We start from the raw sequence: 13,531 nt of genomic DNA, 5'->3' as shown, positions 1-13,531 counted from the left end.
ATGTGGGAACACGCAGCTGCTCTGCAGCTCTTGCCACTGGGGTCAGGTGCTGGCTCTTTCAGTGATCTGTGGCACTCAGGTGGTGCTGGTGATGCAGGTGCACAAGGTTAGATTGCTGCTTGTGCACCTGTGAGGGCTTTAGGAAATGTTCCTCAATTCATCTCTGTACATGCTGCTGCCAGTGCTGTTCTGCTGCAGGGCACCACGTGGGGCAGGATGCCAAGGGCTGTGATGTGCCCCAATATCACAGGGCAATACCCACGAGGGAGAGAATCCTGGAGAGCCCATATGAGGGACAGGAGAAAGCTGAGAGACACTAACACGTTTCTTCCCCTCACAAAATCCTTCCTAAAGCCAAAGCTGAGAACTGGAGGTGGAAAGTGACAAAACATGGATCTGGGAACAGTGGTCGCTGTTCCAGAAAAACTGTGAGGAGTGAGTCTGTCAGCCCCAGCCTGCTCCACTGAGGCCACAGAGTTCCTGGAAGAGCAGCACAGGAGAGTGTAATTGGCCTCATCTACTAGTGCAGGTGCTGGCACCTAAACTATGAATCCTCCATGCTCCAAGTGAAGTTCCTGCCTGGCCCCGCCTATGGTCTGCCACTTCTCCTCAGGCTCCCAGGACACAGCAGGCTGCCCTAAGAAACTGTCCCCTCTGCCCAAGATCCCCATAGGACCAGAGCCAGGAGACCTGGGCCCCGCTGCACGGGGCTGCCCCAGAGGACCCGTCTGGATGTTCCTCTCTGGGGAGCTGGAGGCTCTGGCAGGAGCCATGGGCACAGAATGGACTTTGGGGGAGGTGGAGGGGACCAGGCCGGGACGAGGTGCCAAGGAGCTGTGGCACGGTGATTTTCGCAGGGGGAAAGGAGGAGAATTTCTAGCTCCTGGTGGTCCACGCCCTCCCTGTGCCGTGAGTGCTGACACGGGTGGATGCGGCACGGCGGGTGGGTCTGGGGAGCAGATGGGGCGGGCGGGGTGTGGGGCTGCTGGGGGCTGTTCCCAGCGAAGCGGGTGGGCCAGCGGGACCGAGGCAGCGCGGCCTGCCCGGGCTGGGGGCTCCGGGCTGGGAGCTCGGGGCTCCCCCGCCGCCGGCCGCGGCGCTGACCGGGCGCTGCCCCGGGCGGGGCCCGGCCCGGCCCGGCGCGCTCCCCGCGCTCTCGGCGGCGGGGCGGGGGCGGGCCGGGCCCTCCCCGCGCCGGGAACGCGCTCCCGCCTCCCACCCGGCTCAAAGTTTCGCGGCAGGAACTCGGGCGGTAACAGTGCGGAGCCGGCAGCACCGGAGCGCGGCAGCGCGGAGCCCAGGCGCCCCGGTGCCCGGCGGGGGCCGGCGGCGACCGTGCCATGCGGGCCCCCCCCCCACCGGCGGCGGCGGGGCGGGCGGGCAGCGGCGCCCCATGCGGCTGGGGCGGCCGGGCGGCGACTGACACCATGTGCGCCCGGTGCCCGGGGCGAGGAGCGGGGAGCAGCCATGTCCCCCCCCGCCCAGCCGGGGGTGCCGGGCGGGCGCGGCTCTAAGGGGCCGCCGGCGCGGAAGCTCCTCTGCATGTGCAGCCTCTCCCTCTGCCTCACCTACCTGTGCTACAGCCTGATGGGGGGCACCGGTCCGGCCGCCCTGCGCTCCCCCGCCGTCCTTCCCGGCACGGCGGCCCCGCGTTCCCCCGCCGCCCTTCTCGGCACGGCCGCCCCTGGGGCCCCGCGTTCCCCCGCCGCGCTCCCCGGCACGGCGGCCCCGCGCTCCCCCGCAAACCCGCCGGGCGGCCCCGGCGACCCGGCCCCCTCCGCCGCTCCGCCGCGGGCCTCCAACGGCAGCCGGGAAGGGGCGGCGGGCGCCTGGCTGCGGACGCCGCTGGCCCCCGGGGAGGTGATCACGGCGCAGAGCGGAGCCTTCGAGAGGGACCCGCAGGAGTCGAGCACCACGGACGAGGAGCTGAGCCGGGCCGGCAGCCCGGGCAGCCGCGGCGGCGGCAGCAGCACCACGCCGGACTACGGGGAGAAGCGGCTGCCGCAAGCCCTCATCATCGGGGTGAAGAAGGGGGGGACGCGAGCGCTGCTGGAAGCCATCCGGGCACACCCCGACGTGCGGGCCGTGGGCACCGAGCCCCACTTCTTCGACAGGAACTACGAGAAGGGGCTGGAGTGGTACAGGTAAGGGCGGGGGCTGCGGGCGCGACCCGCGGCTGGGGGGCGAATGTGCGTCCGTGCGGGGCGGGGGGAGCCTCCTGTGTGGTCCCGAGGGCCATGGGGTGTGGGGGTCCTCGTTTCCGACCCGAACGGCCCCTGTACGTGGCTGGGCGGTGGGACCCGGGGCGAAGGCGCAAGTCCCGGGACCCCCGCGTGGGTCTGCGGGACGCGGCGGGTGCGGAGCCCCAGAGCCGAGCCCGGGGCAGGCGGGAGATCGCCGGGGACCGCACCTGGCACCGGTGGTGACTGAAAATGCGTTGTTCTGGTGGGAAGGTAGAAAATGTGTAAAAACATCCTGCTCTGTTACTCAGAGTGCTTGAGCAGACTGTAGCAATTCAGCTGCACTTGGTGTAAAACGCCTAAATAGGTCGGTAATTAATAATTACTGAAATAAACAAGATTGCAAGTTGTTCCAGGTGCTGCTGGGCTGAAGGGAAGAAGGATGGTGTTTTTATGCGAGCGCAGGCTTCGCTGAACAAATGAGGTTTACTCTTTGTTCAACAAGTTCTACATCGGGAAGTTTTTTCCATTGACAATATCTAATTCTGTTAGCGAAGAAGTCTCTAAATATTGCTGTCTGATGTTGGGTAACGTTTTAAGGGAATTTTATGCTGAAAGTCCTTGTTATTAGAAAACACTGGACTGCAGTAAGGAAGCGTTAAGTGCCTCGGCAGTTTAGCAAAACAGTGGATTGTGATAGCTCAGTGCTTCTCTCTAAAAATCTCTGAGAAGAATACAGCACATCAGTGGAACTTGCAGATTCCCAGCTCTGTAGTTCACGGTTCCAAGCAATCCATACTTGTTCTTGATAAGAAGTGGTCTGTGGGTGAGCTGCTGAACTTTTTGTTGTTCTTAGTACGGTAGCTGTTTAGCTGCTCTGAAAATGAAGGAAAAAATAATGCGAGACAGGACGTTAGTTACTACGTGGATTATCTGGTCACTCTTTATTGCAATAGAGTACACGGTCTTCATGTCAGGGGCATTTAAATGTGAGGAGCTCCAAGCAGTTTTCTGTGGCAATTGTGGAAGCAAAGTCTTGATAACGCTTGGTGTGGCATCCACTTGGTTCTGTGTGATTTTTCTGTAGGGATTCTGAGAAAGCGGACATCAGCACTGGGAAAGTGCAGTTCTCCATGAGAGTGTTTTCAGCGTGCTGCACCAATGGGGGGAAGGAATAAAGGACTGGCTGTGCTTGTTGTGTTTATAAATATAATTTCAGACACAGTATTTTATTGTACTGAATTTTCTTGCAGGAAAGGCTTATCTTGAAATATAAGTTTAGAAACTTGGTAGAAGAGGATAGAAAGTGGCATATAAAAAGGTTTGGTTTTATTCAAAACAGGAAGAAGAAGATCAAGCACTGAATATGGTGAGCAGCTGCTTTTTCATCTTTAAAGTCATGCTACAAGAAAAGGGCTAGTGAGCGTGTGTAACTTCTCTCATGGAGTAAGAGGCATACACAGGTTTTCATTTGCAGAATGCAATTTGGTATTTTCTATCCCTGCATCAGCTCTCTGGTTTGTGCAGCTCATTCCTAGCCCTGGAGCTGTGCGGCACTGGGGAAGAGGTTGGAGAAGAGCAGGTTGTGTCAGAGCTGGCGCGAGAGGGTCTGGGCAGAGGAGGCTGGTGGGGTGCTCTGGGCATGGGATAAAGAAATGATATTGCTGCTCCATTGCCATTGCGGCCCTGAGGATATGCCCTGGCTGCCTGACCTACAGCCATCTTTACACCTGCCCAACCCAAACATGCACTTCTACCCCCTCCTTCCAAGAGTGTTCAGCCTTGCAGGGGCAGGACAGTGCTGGTGGTTCACACCTCAGCGGCACCCACAGCTTCCCTGATGCTGTGCCGGTGCTGGGCTGTTGTCACGGACCAGCTTGGTGCCGTACAAACACAAAACAAAGACAGAATGGGGGAAGATCGCTGCCCAAGCCAGCAGCTGTTTCTTCCTGACCTTCTCTGAGATTACCTGATTGAGTGCACCAGGGAAGCTGACGGCTCGCAGCTGTGTCCCAGGTAGAGTAATTGGAGATTTTTCCTATGCACAGAAATGTCAGTGTTCTTTAAGCAAAGAAGCAACTATTGAAGTGTTTATACCAGCATCTCCTTACAGTGACTTCTATCGCTTGTTTATATATTGCATATAGCACTTCTTTAGATGCATTATACACTCTGAGCTTTTAATACTGTCAGGTTTTTTCTTATGTAGTGAAATAGGGGAATGGCAGACCGTTGGGGTTCCTTGCTTTGTAGTTCAGTCCCAAGAGTATCTCCTAGCCTGGCAGAGCAGAAGGGAAGGGAAGCACTTTCCCCACCTTGGCTTCTCCACCTGTAAAATGGAGTTGGCACCAGGACACTGCCATTTCTTCGTGCTTGCCCCATGCCATGTTATCTGTGTCTTCCCTGCCTTGAGATTGGTCAGCCCTAAGCGCTGTGGGTCTCTGGTCCAGGGTCTCAGTAAGGACAGTCTCAGAAGCTGGAGTTGCTGCAAACACTGTAGGACAGGGTGGCACGGTGGGGATGCTGGCTCCGTGCTGCTGGGGCAGGGTGGCTTGTCAGGATGGCAGCTCCACACTGCCTGGTAACTTGTAGGGAAAGCTGAAGGTTTGGCTGCTGTCTGCAATGGCTGTAGCTCAGCAGCCAAAGTTCAGGTGGGGATCGCAAATGTAGGTCTTTGCACGCACGTACTGGTGCAAACTGAACTGAGGCTCGTTTTGGTTAGTTATTGTTATGCTGCCAGAATTGTTTGTGTGGTTGCAATTTGTGATTATGTCCATCCTAATGGTGGGCTGTCCAAAGGACAACTTCCACGGTACAGCTTTCCTTAATGGCACCCAGTCCCCCCTTGTACTTTAACTTTCATTGATAAATTCCTTCACGTGCCTTTTTCCCCCTAATGCAGAATGTACCCGACTGCCCTCAAACAGTGCCGAAGGGGAGTAGGAAGAGACTTTAAACCTTTCCCTTTGTGAGCAGTGTGATCACACCGCTCTGTGGTGTGTGTGCCACTTGCATATCTTCATCTCTCTTTCTTAAGCACAGGACACTGATTCCTGGCAGTAAATATTGTCTTCGGTGATGAACTTCGACTTCATCCCTTATATATGCCAGAGCTCGGTCCTGCTGTGGCAAGGAGCAGGGCTCTGCTGTTCCCTTGGAAATTGTTCTCTTTCACCCACTCCTTCCTTCTAACCTGCAGGATATGCTGTTTTTCCCTACGGGAGCTGCTGCTGATTTTTAGCCAGTGTCTGAGTGTTCCTCTCGTCCCTCATGTGTCCAGCCACAGGGTAACCCCCTGCATAGCCCCAGTGACCAGGCTGGACTTCAGGAGTTTGCTCTCTCCAGCGTGATGCTCATGCCTCAGTGGGCATATCCCATGCCGTGAGCTCTGCCCCAAGCCATCCTGCATTTGGAAAAGCACTGGGAGCCTTTCTGAGAGCACAACAAGGACAGTAGAATGACAGGGAAGCCTCTGAGCCCAGGGAATTGAGGTTACATCCACAAATGCTTGTTACCAGCATAGACAGACCGAGTTCCCTGCCTGGGTGTGGATCAAGGGTGCACAAGCATGAAAGGATGTTGTGGATCATGGGAACTACAAGCTGCTTGCAGTGTCTGACACCTGGACAGGTTGTCCCCTTGTGGTGCTGGAGGTCTTGGTTTGGTGTGGTGGAAGCTGAGTACCAGGGGGCTGGGCAGGGGTCTGCAGAGGAGCCCTGGAGTCAGTGTGGTCCCAGTGGCTTTGTGTGACTGGAGAAGAAGGGGAGGCGATCCTGTTGGCACTGCTCAGTGGCCACGCTGCCCTGTGCCAGTACTGTCAGTGGTGGGATGGGATCACCTGTGCAGATGCTGACACCTCAGGATGCTCACGTACTGCTGGTGCCTGGCCTGGCGGTGTTGGGGGAGAAACACTGCGGGTGGCTGTGTGAAGGGAGTGGGACCTCCAAGCACCAGCATGGGGGGGCTTTAGTTGGGTCCTTCTGCTGGTGCAAATCACCAGCACAGGAGACCTCAGCACTTCTGCACCCCAGAGACCCTCTGAGCTGAGTGGAACAGCCCAAGTGGTCCCAGTCCACCATTCACAGCTGCCTGCAGGCTCAGCACGGTGAGGAGGCCCAGTTCGGTCCCTTCGTGCTTTCAAGGCTATCTCCCCATCCTGCCTTTAGCAGAAAAACTGGGGATTTGTATCAGTATTTTTAAAACGAACTTGCAGTTTTAAGACAAGTATGATCTCCGTCATGCAAAGAGAACACCTGATGGTGGAGAGCTGAAATTGAGGAGTTTTAAAGTTCACTGATTGGAAGAGTTGAATTCTTTGTATACATGCACATTGCTTTACTTCTTGCTTTCTCCTTGATGGAACCCTCACAGCGAGGCTGCAGCCTTGTCTGCGATTAGATCGTGTTCCCCTCTCTGTCCTGGGGCTCTGGTGCTGTGCTCTTGCACTAGCTGTGTGCATGGAGTGGCCCTGCTTCAGGAGCAGTCACCACGATAAGTTTGCATGTCTAATGCTATTTGCACTGGCTGCCTGGGTTTTTCAGGGCATTCTCCCAAGCAGTTAGGCCTGTGTGTTATTTGGCGAGCTGTCACCCTCATACAAATAATAATGCCATGACAGGGAGCTCTTTGGTTCCAAGGAGCTGTTGACCGTGTCCACAGAGATGGTGCTCCCAGTCACATCCCTGCGACTTGTGCATTTGACTTGTCCGTATGGGGGAAGCAGTTGTTGTGCATGGTTATCACTGCCATGGGCCCTGTTCCCCACGGGGCCATCTCGCCTCCCTTCCTCTGCTGACCTGGAGTCTGGGCCAGTAGGTCTGTTCCTGCATGCACAGGGATGATCCAACCTTGGAGCACCAGGCTCTTTCCTCCGTGGCTGCTGACAGTAATGGTGCTGGCTGTGTCTGTGTGCTGGGACCCCCCTGCAGCATCCTCTAACAGCTGTTGGGCCACAACAGCTTGGGGCTGTTTCAGCCTGGTCCCACACAGCGTCACCTTGCTGTGAGCTGTAATTGTGTTGCTGTGTTGCCTGTGCCATTCTGATCGGCTCAGGGCATTCAGGAAATCAAACAGCTTCCACCAGTGCTGTGAGCCTGTGCTGGCAGCACAGCAGGAACACCGACAGCGGGCGGATGGACTGGGGTCTGCTGCTGCCCACGGGCACTGCTGCAGAGCCTGGGAACTGCTGTGTTTCTCAGCAAAAGGCCTTCCCAGAGTGTTGTACCTGCCACACTTCGGGTAACTTAGGGAAAGTGTATTGATTTTGTTTCTGGGCCCTGCTGTGAGTTGGCTTTTGCTGAAATGTGGTGATTCAGCTGCCTCCTCTGTGGTCCAGTGCATTGGGTTTATCCTGGGCTGAGGGCTGTACGAGTATTTCCGTGTAACACCTCTTTTAACACCTTGTCTCCTTCACCTTTCCTATGTCTTTAGTCCGGGTTCAATCCTGCTTTTTCTAGCTCAAGGCTTCCGTGCAGAGCAAGTACATGTGTGCAGCACCAACCTCCCCACCCGTGCCTGAGTTGGCTCTGGGCAGGGGACTGCAAGCAGGGGTCAGGCACTTTGCTGGTTGGCTCCACGTTTCACCCATCTGGGGACTGGAGAGAGGCCACTTCAGCATCAGGTGTGGATTTTTTTCTGCACCCGGAGCTATTGGAGTGAATCCTCTGCATGCCAGAGCTGGAAGTCTCCTAGCTCTGCCCCTGCCCTGTGTCCTAAACCAGAGGAACTCACCGTGCCTCCTTCCTGGGCAGCAGTTGTCTCCCTCCTTTCTGTTCTGTTTCAACTAAAGGGATGGGTTGCAGGAATGAATTGGGTCTCTTTGCAGTGTTTTATCACCTGATGATGGTTATCCACAGGCTGCTCAGTTGTAGCCATGGGAAGGGCAGCTGCTCTCAGCACCCGCAGCCCCTGTGCACTGCACTGGCTCTTCCTGCAAAGAGAGTAAGAGAAGTGCCAGGGCCAGCACACTGGCGGGAAGGTTCTGGAGCACCTGCTCCTGCAGGGCTGGTCGCCGCTTCTGCCTCCGTCTGAAATGCGTTTGCAGGTGACTGTGGGCACAAAGTGCAAAAGAAGGGTGGGAGCAGGAAGGGGACACAGCGTGGCACGTGCTACGCCCCTTGGCAGCCCCTGGGCACCGGCCCCGCTCAGGCCTGGCAGGGAGGTGTCTGGCCCCCCTCCCTCAGCAGAGTGGAGGGGGGGTGACCAGGGCCACATCCCACCACCCTCCCCAGCTGGGCCCTGCCCTGCTTGTGCTCTGACCCCAGCACGTGCAGGGAGCCTGTGAACGGGAGCAGCCCCAAAGCTCCCTTGGGAGGGTTACGGACGCAGGGCTCATCACAACCGTGCACCGTGGGGATGCCTCTTCCAGTGACTGTCGGAGCATCCCTCGGAGCATGTAGGGAACTGGCACATCACCAGCCCCGAAATCATCTAGCAGTTGCACTGTAGTCTCAGGAACACCCTTTCTCTAGGATTTTGTTCAATAACCCACTGAGTAAACACTCCGGTGCTTTGCTGATAACGGTTTAAGTGTTATTTGTGATGGCAAACTTTGTGAGCTTCACACTCTCTGTGAGTGCAGTACTGTTCACATGTGTAGAGTTAGAGAAAACCTGAGAATAGGCCTGGGTAAAAACAACTCCTTGGAGAAACCAAAGGGGAAGAGTCGGATTGTCACGTTCACGGGTTTGAATGATGTGCCTGACCCCTGCATATGCTCCCTGCTTCAGCAGGGCTCACTCTGTTCCATGTGGAGCCCAGACTGGCAAGGAAGGACCAACAGGTTCTTAAAGAGAGTTATGGGTGAAAGCTTTTGATTTTCAAAGTCAAAATCCCAACACAAACTGGTGACACCTCGTATCGACAAAGGTCAGTCTTTTGCTTTTCATGGGTTTCTCTTACCTCTTGTTGTCATGGGGACTCCTTTTCCCTGAGTTGTTATTTCATGCACTTCAGCAGAAACTTTATTGCTTTGGGGGCTGGAGTGGCTCGTGTGGGACATTTCTCACTGCTTGGGGTGTGATACACAGAGGTAATTTCTTTCAAATGATTTTTCCTTGAAGTGGTTTCAATGAATTGCAAAGGGTACGAGAGTATGAGCATGAATGAATGGCTGAAACGTTCGAACGGAGTCCAGGTGAGGAACCTGCATGATCAAACTTTCCAGAGCATCCAGTGTGGATATTGTAATTTCCCTGTTGTGTGCATGTGGGCAGCATTTCATTTCAGCCTTTTGATCCACTTATTAAAAGATATTATTTAGAGTTGGAGGTGCTTTAAATTGGTTTCCCCTATGTTTGAAAAAGTTTAAAGGAAACCCCTAAATTATAAGAGTCTTTTCAGTCACAGTGAGAAATTCCTGTTTAGATCAAAGGTGCATGGGGGGGAGCAGCCAGGCAGGATTGTGCCTTGATCCTGCCAGGAGCAGCTCCCCTCCCTGGACAGGCCAAGCTGCTGCCAAGACCCTGCTCCACATGTGATGGCATGTGGGCACCACCTTCCCCCTTATGTTATTTAGGTAGCTGCTGTTTCCAAGCTGAAGGAGAGTGTTTAAAAGCCAAATATTGAAAGCTGGGGAAAGGATTCATACTTATGAAAAAGAAGAAGAAAAATGCCAAAAAAACCCCCTCTAAAACCCCTCCAACCTGTTTTTTCAAATCTCCCATTTCCATCCCCAGAGTCAACACACCAATTTAGTAAGTGTTGCAAGGCGCAGTATTTCCCCCCTTGTCATATTATACATCCAGGCATCAACGATGGATCATAAACTTGCTCTTTATGGCTTTAACATTTCATTTGCTAGTCACATTTTATGTAAATGAAGGTATTTACCTTGACAAGCTCTCCTGTGAAGTACAGTACTTCTTTAAAGAATATATTTGGCAATATAAACAGGCCAAATGCTGAGGATGGATGCAAAATTCACAATTGATTTTTATAGCTAAATAGGATCCTCCCAAAATATACTGGCAGCTGTCTGCTCCAATCTCATCAGTGCCTGGAGAAACTGAGGCAGGGGGACCTGGAGGAAGACAAAATAGTAAAGGGACATCGGTTATAGCCACCGACCTACTGAACAGAACTGGCTTTGGATAAAAATAGCTCCATCTGCCAGACTTTATTTTGTATTATAGAGATTGCTGTAACACATTTCAAGCTAAAATCTGATTTCCATTCCCTCCAGAGTCGGGCTGGACTGGAGTTGGCCCCCTCCTTTATTAGCAGTAGTCATTTTGGATCTGCTGGGGCAGCCCAAATCCGCAGCTCTTCTTTGTTTTAGAGTGTATTTCCTTTCATCTTGCATTGAGATGGATTCAGTGATATTCTATACTTTGTTAGTGTTCATCCACATCTGCAAATAACTTTATCTCAGCCTCAGCTCTGCCCTTTCTGTATTTGTTCTTGATGGACACTCATAAAATTAAGCCGAGCTGTGAGGATGCTCATAGGAAGCTGACATCAGTGTCAGGAGCAGGTGTTGAACTGTGGTTGGATTCAGCAGGAGCTGCTGTACCCAGCCAGGGAGGAGACAAACCCACCCAACCTGTGTGATGCCAACACAGGAATGCACCAGCCCCAGAGGCTTTGAGGCTCCTGCAGGTGCCCCTGCACCCTGGGAGGCTCAGCTGCTGCCTCCTGTCCATGGCCCAGCCCTGAGCCCCAGACATGCAGGAAGAGGTCACCTCCTGGCTCAGCCCTGGGTGGAAGGGGCTGTGTCACATGTGCAGGTGACAAACTGTCAATTACTCGGCTCCGGTCCTGCTTGTTCAAGAACAAACTGACCCTTTTCCATCCAAAGTGCTGACTCAAGAAATGCCAATGGCAGACCATGGATCATGAAGTTGTTGCTGCTGGAGGTTTTTAAGTGGCCATTGGTTCATCCCTCCTTGGTCTTTCCCCCAGAGAGCACCAGCATTGATCCAACTGCTGGTCCCCTGCATTGTCAGCACTTGCACCTCTTAGCTCATTTCAGGGCTCTTTATTTGAGCCCTGTTAATCCCAAATTACCAACCACTGCCTGTGCTCAATGGCACAGGGTGCCTGCAGAGCTGAGGGATTCATGGAAAGACAGTGGTACCTCAGGAAAGGGCGGTGGGTACCCTAGGAAAGGTCTCTGCCTCCTCTACATGAGCTGTTCACATCGCACAGAAAGGCAAATCCAGAACCAGGTGTGAACTGGAGGGGCTCTGGGGCACTGAACAGTGCAGCGGGGATGGCACTTCCATGGTGTGAGGGAGGATGTCAGCACTGTGGGCAGTGCTGGCGCTGAGCTGTACCGCAGGCAGGAGGGCATTACACCTGCCTGGGGCCCGGCAGCAAAGGGATGGCACTCAGCAGCATTCCTGCTCCAGGTCTTGTTAATGGCTCCCTCCGAAAAATTGGGTGTCTGGCAGAATGAGCAAAATCCAGGGCAGCCGGGCAGCTGCTGCAGGTGCTGTCCTGCTTGTGTGCATCACCTCCCGGGGCTGGGGCTGGCAGGGCAAACCCCCATGGGGCCACCGTCGGGCAGCCCCCAGCCACAGTGTGGAGGGGCAGAGACCCCGGGGCTGCACAGCCTCCCTGAGCTGGGGCAGCTGCTGCTCAGACTGCTCATCCTGTGCTGCCGTTGCAGGGAGAAGGGTGCAGGAGCTGTGCCACTGGATCTGCTGCACACGTCTGTGTTACCAACAATAACGGCTCCTTACTCAGCTCAAAATCCTCTAGAAACTCCCCCAAAAAATCTAAGCACTATGGAAAAATGCCTGAGGCAACAACTTCTTTGGTAAACTAAAGCATCTCGCTGAGAATTTTGTAGACCTAGCAAATCATAATGCAATTTCCTATGCAAAAAGGGTTTATCTCTATCTAAATATTATTCTGCATCGTTATTCATTGTAGGGAAGTTATTGCTCTCCAAGGTTAACTGATTGAACTTTGGAAATAGAACTGCAAGCTTATCGTATAGACGTGAGCTTGACTTTTATTGCTCCTAAATTGTAGAGATATTGTTAGATGTGAGTAAAATATACACTCCATTAGAAAATATTAAAGTTTGTACCACTTTAGAATTAAAAAAGATTAAAAGAAGCATTTCTGCAGTTTAGCCCACCATGAAATTGGAGTTGATTTGGTATGTGAAATGTGTAATACAAATAGCCTAACAATTAATGACAAAGGAAGAGCTGGGATGGATTTATGGCTCAAACTATCCTGGATTTCATGAGGCTGGAGTGGCAGCAGGGGAAATGTCTTATTAGATCATTACAGGTTTTTCTGCTGGAGCCACTGCTGCTAAAGTTACAGAAAGGTGTTTTATTATTACTCTGTTCCCACATAAGATTCCGAAGCACTCTCGTCTTGGGATATGGATATGGTTGTCTCTGCGGGAGACGATCTGTGTCTGCCGCAGACCAGTTCCTTTGGAAAACCCGATCAGAAACTCCTCAGCCATTTTTTGCAGTAGGCAATGGTGAAGTGCTTTCCCATGGCCAGGAGCTTGTTTATTAGCCTGTGAGTTCAGAGCTGCTGGCTGCAGCGGAGCAATGATGCAGGAGCAGGGCTCTGGCTGGTGAGGGTTCTGTGGCACCCCGGCAGGGGCATCTCCTGCTGCCCAGTTTGGGGTCCCTTCCCCGGGGTGCCCCAGTTTGGTGCTGCCCAGCACAGCTCCCCACCCCGTGACCCGTATTAACTTTTTCTAACGCTTGGAGCATGTTGCAGGCAGAGGGGAGCCTAAAGCTCTTTGCTGTGCCCAGAGGGTGAGGATTTGGGATGCTGGCGTAGGGAGGGACAAAGGGTTCTGCAGAGAGGTGGATTTCAGGGCTTTCACCTGTGGCTCTGTCCTCCGGGTGTGGGTGTTGGGGACAGGAGGGGCCTGGGCACTGTATGTGCCCCCACTGGCACACCCAGGCAACTGCGTTGTGCCTTCAGCTCTCTCGGGGAGGGGGGGGGGGAAGTAGATTGAAGTAGGGGAGGGGAATTGGGTGTCTCCAGGATGCAGACTGGGGGGCCTGCGGTGCAGTGGTGCCGGATGAAGGTTGTGTGGCCCTTGGCAGTATAAACTGCATTTCTAATCCAGCTTTCTTTCCCTTGCACTTCACACGAGAGTCATCTCGTACTGGTGCCTTTGTGCTGGAGCATACAGTGCAGGATACGCATCTCCTCCTTCATTAATGGGATTTATATCCTTGGTGTTCCTTGCTGGATGACTTTGTATTATAATGAAGAACATGGCTTAATTAAAATGCTCTCCCCCCACATTAATATATATGTTGCCACTGAAAACTAAGGTTCACTGAAAACAGCGAGTTTAAAAGCTTGTGGCAGGTGTAACTGGTGGTGTGTGAAATGGGAGGTGATTTGGGGTGAAATGCCCC

The 13,531-nt window shown here is 53.8% G+C and overlaps 1 protein-coding gene across 1 annotated transcript in view; it reads left to right on the top strand.

Annotated features, from left to right (window-relative positions):
• The first annotated feature begins 1,217 nt into the window (after positions 1 to 1,217).
• HS3ST4 (heparan sulfate-glucosamine 3-sulfotransferase 4) overlaps positions 1,218 to 13,531 on the top strand; it is a 55,730-nt gene continuing 43,416 nt past the window's right edge. The window contains exon 1 of the mRNA XM_027735998.2: positions 1,218 to 2,144. Within this exon, the coding sequence (XP_027591799.2) occupies positions 1,468 to 2,144 (677 nt within the window). The 5' untranslated portion in view covers positions 1,218 to 1,467. The remainder of the gene's footprint in view (positions 2,145 to 13,531) is intronic.

The sequence above is a fragment of the Pipra filicauda genome, unplaced genomic scaffold (assembly GCF_003945595.2).
Source record: "Pipra filicauda isolate LSUMZ 115617 unplaced genomic scaffold, ASM394559v2 scaffold266_size1643727_pilon, whole genome shotgun sequence".
NCBI lineage: Eukaryota > Metazoa > Chordata > Aves > Passeriformes > Pipridae > Pipra > Pipra filicauda.
Note: the sequence above shows the minus strand (reverse complement) of the source record. Positions and strands in the feature narration are given on the sequence as shown.